At 46.4% G+C, this 8,385-nt stretch overlaps 1 protein-coding gene across 1 annotated transcript; it reads left to right on the top strand.

Moving 5' to 3' along the window:
• The first annotated feature begins 5,305 nt into the window (after window positions 1-5,305).
• Window positions 5,306-7,881, top strand: LOC125942176 (uncharacterized). The gene is made up of 2 exons (XM_049660336.1): window positions 5,306-5,635; window positions 7,252-7,881. Exons 1-2 carry the CDS (start codon window positions 5,370-5,372, stop codon window positions 7,604-7,606), a joined length of 621 nt encoding a protein of 206 aa, XP_049516293.1. The 5' UTR covers window positions 5,306-5,369; the 3' UTR covers window positions 7,607-7,881.
• Window positions 7,882-8,385: the final 504 nt, after the last annotated feature.

The following is an 8,385-nucleotide window of genomic DNA, read 5'->3' as shown; positions in this document are numbered from 1 at the left end:
CCGGAGCCCTCCAAAACGGCGTGCCTCATAATCAGAACTGGTTTTGGCCCGTAAAACCCCAGGAAGGAGAAGAAGAAGAAATGGAATTTAAAAATCGACTAATTAAGAAAACATAACTGAATAAATGATCACCTGACGGCACATATTGTGATTTACGAATTGCGGGTGAGTTTGCGAGGCATATCCAATTGGAATACATTCTGAGGACCGCATGGGTTTTGAGATATATTGCGCCGTGAAAGTTTCGGCCGAAAGGAACTATAGTTCCACTTGCTTTTTATCAAAACGCCGTTTTATGCATTGAAGCACAAAAATAGGTGAATCACCAATGTATTTCTTTGCAAAGTTCGACAATTATTATCTCGAAACGGGTGTCATCCTAAGAATTAGTTCAGAGTGGATCCCACCTTGCAGTCTCACCACCTACAATTCGTAAATTGCAATATGCGCCGCAAATTAATGAGTAATCAACTCTATAAGAGGATATTGGTTCAATAGTCGATTATGCATTTTGATTTCTCGTGCAAGTGCCGTCCGCCTCTTCGAGCAGACAGGCTCAAGGACTATAATTGGTCTACCTGGCACAGTTGATTAAAAAAAGGCTTAATGTCTTCACAGAAACACCTTTTAGAGTTAGCAGGGACAGCGTGTATATAATCGTTGCCGTTTTCCCTCCACAGCATCTTTTGTCATAATTGCGACACGGCTTATATAGCGGATAGGGAGAAAGTTCGCGTGAGAAGCGGAGCATGCGGAAGGTTTTGCGGCGGCAAAGGAGACATACTGTCGTGTGGCGGTGTTCGCAGAGGATTGGCAAGAGGCGTCGCACACTGGTGTTTTGGCACAGGTGCCGGTTCCCCAGTTGGTAAGCCCCTGTGCCTGCCTTACTTTTCTTTGGAAACGAACGAAGCAGAATCAGCGGCAGCGTGATTAAAAACTGAGCGTCCCTCGACTCCCGTTCAATCAGGAAAGCCACGTTATCGCGGACATACCAGAGGCAGGCGCCGTTCTGCGGCGTGCCGGCACGCTTTATCTAAGTTAGGTCAGTCTTAATTTCTCGCACGAAAAGTCTAGAGCTCAGCTTATGCCCCGCACATTTCGCACCGCGGATTACTTGCTGAGGGGCTGTAGCTTGGTGTCGCTTAATAACAACTAAAGTAAATACTAGAACTCTTCGAAAAGAAGAGAAAGCTGTACGCAATATCACAAACGCTGATCGGCTCATCGTGCTAATTCGACTTAGTTTTATGTAGCAAAATCATCACTCTGCGACACATAAACGCGTAAATCTTGAAACCACAGTGCAACTTTGAGGCACTGAACTCGTTCAGTGGACGGCCCATGCAGTGCAAGTGTTCTTCAACGCGTTACGTAGTAGCGTTCGTGAGCAGACACTGCGCGCGCATATAGCGAATCATATCTCGTGGACGGACATTCACATTCCCCCACACCCTCCCCCTTCTTTCCTCCCCTTCAACTTTCTCTGTTTTCCTCTTGCCAGAAAAAAGCCAGCAGCATTACGCGCCTAGCTACTCCATTGTTGTGTCAAGGGATAAAACCCAAGCTGCATCCGACATCGGACTCGTTATCGCATACATTTCTGCCGCCGCCCATTAAGCCTCTCGTTCGCAATTCGTCTTCGTTTTACGGATGGCTGCCAAGGTCAAAGGGGTTCCACGTCATTCATTCATCCATAGCCTTGAAGGCAATAGATTCGTTGCTACGTTTACTATGAGAACTCTGCTCCAGCATCTTTCGGCTGTAACGCCTGTTTCGTTTTTGAATTCTGGGGTTTGACGTGCCAAAACCACGATTTGATTATGAGGTACTCCGTGGTTCGGGACTCTGGATTAATTTTGACCACCAGGGGATCTTTAACGTGGCCCCAATGCACAGGACACGGACGTTTTTGCATTTCGCTCCCATCGAAACGCGGACGCCGCGGCCGGGATCCCGTGACCTCGTGCTTAGCAGCGAAACACCATAGCCGCTAAGCCACCTTGGCGCGTCGTTTCCTTGTTCGCAAACGGGGGGCAAGACGCAGCAGTGTTTTCTCCTTTTTCCCTCTCGCTTTGGCCTGCTCCCCATGCGAGCGTGAAGCCCGTCCTCAGATGTTCTCGTTTTTCCTTCTGTGGGTGTCGCTCTCTCTCTCTCTCTCTCTTAGCGTCAACGCGTACACGTCGACTTGGTCTCAGTCATTAGGGTTCTGCTCTTTTCCAAGCCTTCCTTCGTTTGCCTTCACCGTGATGCACCCACGTTTTGTCATGCCATTTTTTTCACCCTTGATTTTGCTTCCGATTCCGATTTAAATTCCGATTGAGCCAATGTAAGCTCGCGTGCAAGTGAGCGGAACTTTCCCGCTGTATCTGTTCTTGACACAAGGATATTGACACGTATACATGTTTATCTTTCACCGGTGGCCGCTTTCCACCGGCTAACAAATGTTAAACGTTATCGCTCGGCGCAGGACGCGCCTGTATCGGAAGTTTCTAGAACGTTATCGATGCTTCTTTTCGTTGCCTGTTTTCACCGACGCTTATGTTATCTGATTGTGTGACCGACGCGAATTGTCTAGAACTTTCTGGAAGACACGCGCGCATCAGGGATTAATCTGGAACCTTCGATGACTCAGGTATAAAAGCCAACGCGTCGCGCCGCTGATCAGATTTTGACGATCGCCGACTGTGTTCGCCGCTGTTGTTGTGCTTTGAGTGTAGCTTGCTTTTGTGGGCACAGGTTCGCCCAATAAACAACCAGCTTCGTCATACACAGTTTTACGACTGTTTTCTTTACCGCCATTACTACGTGACAATATGAACGCAATCACCTCAGCCATGGGCAGTTTGACCGGCTGCATCTTGGATAGAAGCCTTTCTTATGCACTGAATGTGGGAGCAAAATGCGCTTCGTGGCAGATTTTAGAAAGAACTGTTTCGAAACTGTTTCGTGTCTGGAGGATTTCTGCAAAGTGCACATACCTTGAGCACTAACCGGCTTTATTTGTGCAATTGCTCTATGTTGCACAGCATGTTTAATAGGAAGCGAACTAATTACATCATTTCAGCCAGTTAAACAGCCAATTAGTGATCGTCAGTCAGCCGCTTCAGCCAACCATCGAACCTGGGGCCTTATGCTCAGAGCCGAATCTAGGAGCTACAACAGGAAATGCAGCGAATCGATGTATGTATTCTTTATTCCTTGATGTTAGTTGCACAAAATGAATCGTTTTGAAGTTAAGGTTACTCTGGCAACATTTACGGTAGCGGCTTTCTGGCTGCATTGCGTCCTTTGCTGCTTTAGTTGACCTGAGGGTATGTAGCACATGTACCCAATGAATGATAGGCCACGAATTGGCTAGGTATGATAGACAAAGACGAAGTAATTGCACGATTTCAAAGTTTCAAATACTGTCAAAATATAAGATATATGTTTATCCAGATAGGAATTGCTTATTACCCTGTTTTGGGTAAGAAGTTGAAGATAAAGGAACAAACTGGGTCACTGGAGTCCTTAAGTTTCGGTGCAGCAACAAGAAATAAACTTAGACCAAACAACACGGAATTAAAAATAACGACAAAATGAGAAACAATTTGGCATGCAAATTAGTTTCGTACCACATCCTTCACTTGCGTTTTTGTAACGACCATCTGTAATGTCCTGCAGTCTACGTAATCTCCCAGGAAACTCTGCTATCCTACATATTACTCGTACTGGAAAAATAAAAAAAAAACGGAATGGATGGTAAATGAGAATGGTAATCTCTTTGCGTAGATTTGGTCTCTAGCTTGCTTGGTAGCTTGAAAGAGTTTTAGGGTAAGGTCCGAAGACACAAAACGGCACAGACCGGTACACAAAGCTTCAAATGGAGGAGAGGAAAAAGAACGACACTGAGGTGACGCCCTCGCGAGCTGCCGCAAGAGGCTCAGATGGCATAGGTAACCATTGATCGTGCTTTAGAACACGCAACTACCAACTACCTACCCATGGGTCATCTTCGATTACTTTATTTCTTCTTTTTTCTTTTTTCATCATATTGCCGCCCGTATCGTGGCCAATGCGGATGAGTGCGTTTGATCTATTACAAAATGAATGAATGATGATGACAATGATGATGAAGAAAAAAAGAACAACACTGAGGCCTCGATCGTCCTCGCAGCGCGCTTAACGCATCTACAAATTTGACAGCTTTAAACACGTTTTATACATTAGCTCCTCCCCACTTAAAGTTAGTTCATTTAGTATGGGTACCAGGCCACCGAGACATCCAACTTAATGAAATAGCTGATTCTTTAGCACGAGCTTCTTTAAGGGGTCCGGCGATATCTGTGCTGCCGGCAACTGCGTATATCACTGCAGCCAGATATAGGCAGTTTGTTTTGACTGAAGACAAGAAAAGCCTCGCACTAGCAAAATCAACAGACTTTATACATCTAAATTATTCTTGGAATCGACAGTGGTGTCCCAACCGGCAATTCGAAGTAACACTGACAAGACTGCGTTGCCGTATTCCACAACTAAATTTTTACTTGCACAGATGTGGTCTGGCGGCATCACCATTATGCTACCTCTGCAATGAACCAGAATCTATTGATCACTTTTTACTATCCTGTCGGCGGTTTTCTAATCATCGACAACGATGTTTAGAAATCCCACTTCGTAATCTAGGACTGCCGTTAAGCAGTTCAGTTTTACTCTCACTTGGAGCCACGGTGTTAGGATATGGCCACGGGAATGTTTGCCGAGCCATTTATAACTTTTTATGTGACACAAAAAGATTGCCTTATTAATATTTTCCCATTGTTACGCGATTGCTTTATTTATCCTTCAATAAATTATAGCTTTAGCAAATTCAAAAAGTAAAGTCATAAAACCACAATTATGTTATTATTATTATTATTCAAAATCTACGTATTTCCTTTGCTGTATTTAATTTATTATTAAATTCATATTACTATTCCTATTCAGGCAAGGCTGACTAACTTAGTAAACACTACTAAATTCTTTTATTATTGCTTTATTTCTCATTTTGAATTACTCATTTATTTTTATTCTTATACTTATGTATTTATAAATTAATTTATTTCAAATTTCTATCATAATACCACCCGGTTCGTGGCCTATCCCCCTCAGTGGGTTGTGCCAAGTATTGAGGCATCATCATCATCATCATCGTCCTCGCGCGCTGCCGCACGAGGCTCAGGTGGCATAGGTAAACCCTGCTCGTGCATTCGAACAAGCCGCTGCACTGATCGATGCACCCAGGGTCATCAGGTAAACGGCTCCTTCACGGATGCAGGTCCACGTTTTACCACCAGCATCGCTGCAAGACGCCTTCATTGACGTTACTCGTCACATGTTTAGAGGTGGCCATGGGCGAGGTGTCTTCCATGCCCAGCAGCTTCACCATGGAGCACTTTCTCCTGGCGAACCGGGACCTCCTGGACAAGGACGAGGAACGCGCCTGGATAATCTGCGCAAGACATCGTTGGAGAGATGAGTGCGACCTGCTCACTCCGATGGGCGTCAAGGACACCCTGCCTCACTGCAGCACCAAGCGAGCACTACGCACCGTGGAAGGAGCCCGGCACAAAGCAGTGGTCGTAGCCAGGGGCGCCGGACTGCTCCTGCTGTACAGGTACAGATCAATGTGGTGCTTCTTACGTCAGATTTACAGTACTTACGAACTGAATAAGCGGAAAGACCGAATAATTTAATTTCAATCCTATGATGAAAATAATAATTATAGTTTCTTTTGTCACATGAAAAAAAAATTTTTTTTACATAGCCTTGCAAAGAAGGTATATAGCTATAGCATTTACTTGCCGTGTAGCGCAATTATCAGTTGAGTTTCCGTAGTAATGCGAGGGCGGCCGCAATGAATTAAGCGAGCGCTGTTTCTTTATAGTTTCTTACCATAATCATTTGCCAACATGTCCATGCTTTAGCCAAGCTTCGGCGTTGCCACTTTCGTGTTGACGTGTGTATTCACTTCACATGCTTTGGAGGCGGGCGCTCTCCTTTTTACAGCGGAGCTGTTATACGAGATTTTCGTGCGGATCGCTGCGTGCGTAGACCGAGCGCGTAGACCAAATGCGCCGTAGCCCCGATACAAAGCAAAAGGGTATTGCCGGTGTGGCCCAGCTGTGTTTAATAGCCCATGAGTGTCTCTCTCTGGCGGCTGACGTCAGGCACTGCATAAGCACGTTATGTTGGTTGCGTTCTGGCCCTGTAATGGGTAGGCCGCGTAATGTGCGGACCGAGGAAGAACAGCATGCCTACTGATATGGACGGTGTGCGCAGAAGCGGGAATGGCCGCGAAGGCGCGCGGCGGGAGGCTGCTAACGCCTACCGTCGCCTTCGCGCCCGTTCCCGCTCAAGCATCGTTACATAACTCATGGCCGTCTACCATAGTGACCACATACCTATAGTCAGATTAGTGACAAAATAATAAAGATGGTGGAAAATGACAATTCACGTGGTACGTGTCTTTATTTAAATCAATATAGTTTGTCACCATATATATACAGCTCCGCTTGTCATACACCGTCACGGAGTTTTTTTTTTGTTAATATTTCCTCCGCCCAGTTCAGGCTAACGAAGGACTGACACTCCTAAACAGCATTCGGAGTGGCAAGCACATCCATGCTTGAGGATAGTGTTATGGTAATAGTACCGACTTCTGAAAGTTACGAGCAACTGTCATACGGCGCGCACAGCTCTGCAATACCTAATTTTCTTTAATTGTAACATTTTTGGAGCTTATCAAAAACATCATGCAGTTGTGGCATTGTCCTTCCATGGTTAGAAGTAAGATTGCTGGAAGTAACTAGAGGAGTATGCGTATCCGCTAATATGTGCCCATGCAGCTGCTCTGTTTGACGTGCCCCGCCTCTTCTATAGTTATTCTTGGAAGCTTTTATTAGCCTTTACTAACTTGGTTAACGTGCTAGCGTCGTGTGACTTGGACCTTAGTGCGTAGAGGGGACGAAGAAAAATCTGCGGTTTACTCGTCCTAAAGACATTGGAACAATGATGAGTAGCCTGAAATATATTCACTTAGCTGTTCCGAACACATCATTAGCAGCTTCAGGCAAGCCAGAACCTAGGAGCAGTTGTACAGTGCCACAAAATGCCTTCTATTAGTCGTAAATGTCTCTATATTTCCTGTATGTGCTATACGTGCAGATCTAATACCAACAACGGTTGTCTTTGTGCCGCAGTCACACATCAGCATCCTTTCTCCCGTGGCAGGTCGCCCCCGCCCAGAGTCGCTGGCAGTGCGGTGGTGTGCGTCCGGAACGCGGCAAGACGACCACAGGATGCGGCTGTCGGTTCTTATACAGCAACGCACTCACGGCGGCCGTCTTCTTGGCAGCTCCCTGTCTCGGCTGCGGCGGCAGAAGAGCAGCGGGCAGCCGCACTGACCACGGCTGTGGTTTTTCAAGCCGAGCAGCCGACTTCAGCGGTGTTGCAGTGTGCAGCGATGGCTAGGCCGTATCCTCCAGAAGTGTGTTGTCTGCGTCTTCCTTTCCGAGAACGGCAAGAAACAGTCGTTTGTAGTAACGGAATGAACGACGCGGTGCATAAGCCGTTTTTTTTTCGCTAAACCCCGGTCACTGCTGCCACGTGACAGGAGACGTTCACGCGACTTCTTTTCGCTGATACCGTGAGCTCCCTGGGCGTATGGAAGCGAATTTCGGGCCCCGCTGCGTTGAAATCCCGGTCTCCTTGCACAAGTCTGGTGGAAGGTGGCCTGGAAAACCGCTGCGAGCTAGTCGCCGCGATGCCATCCCTGCGGCAATGATGCAGCGAAGGAGCGGCCCCGCTGGCGGCTATCGCGAGAAATGTTGTTTTATAATTTTTACTACATTTTGAATGTATTCGTGTGAATTTATTATGGGTCCATGACTTTGAAATACACTTTATAGTTATTGAAGTGTGTTGCTGTGTCGATTCTATCAGCATGCTTGTAGTGCGCGATTGTAACGGGGAAAATGAAATGAGCCCTGTACTCTTAGTTCCCACTCTTTCTGTTACCCCCTCCCCCCTTCAATTACTGCAAACACTCTTTAGGAGATCGTAGCCAGTTTAATGGGCGACTTCAATGCAAAAGTGGGGGGAAAATTAGCAGTGGCTTAGCTCGGCTATGCCAGGATATACGTAGCGTTCGGCCACATCGTTCAGAACCGGTAGACCTGGTGGCATGGGCGGGTAACGATACCCATTGGTAACGCTAAAGAGTGGCATCTTCTGCCTAACGAGAAAGTTCTTGCACGTTGTACAAAAAAATATGGGGTTTTACGTGCCAAAACCAGTTCTGATCATAAGGCATACCGTAGTGGGGGACTCCGGAAATTTGGACCACCTGGGGTTCTTTAACGTTCA

Source organism: Dermacentor silvarum, chromosome 1 (genome assembly GCF_013339745.2).
Source record: "Dermacentor silvarum isolate Dsil-2018 chromosome 1, BIME_Dsil_1.4, whole genome shotgun sequence".
In the NCBI taxonomy this organism is placed as follows: domain Eukaryota; kingdom Metazoa; phylum Arthropoda; class Arachnida; order Ixodida; family Ixodidae; genus Dermacentor; species Dermacentor silvarum.
The sequence above is the reverse complement of the archived record's forward strand: the minus strand, read 5'-3'. Positions and strand labels throughout refer to the sequence as shown.

Excerpts from the sequence above, each read along its gene's own strand:
- LOC125942176 (XM_049660336.1), top strand. The coding sequence starts at position 5,370 with ATGGGCGAGGTGTCTTCCATGCCCAGCAGCTTCACCATGGAGCACTTT. Across the intron at positions 5,636-7,251 it reads GGACTGCTCCTGCTGTACAG|GTCGCCCCCGCCCAGAGTCG; the intron begins GTACAGATCAAT and ends CTCCCGTGGCAG.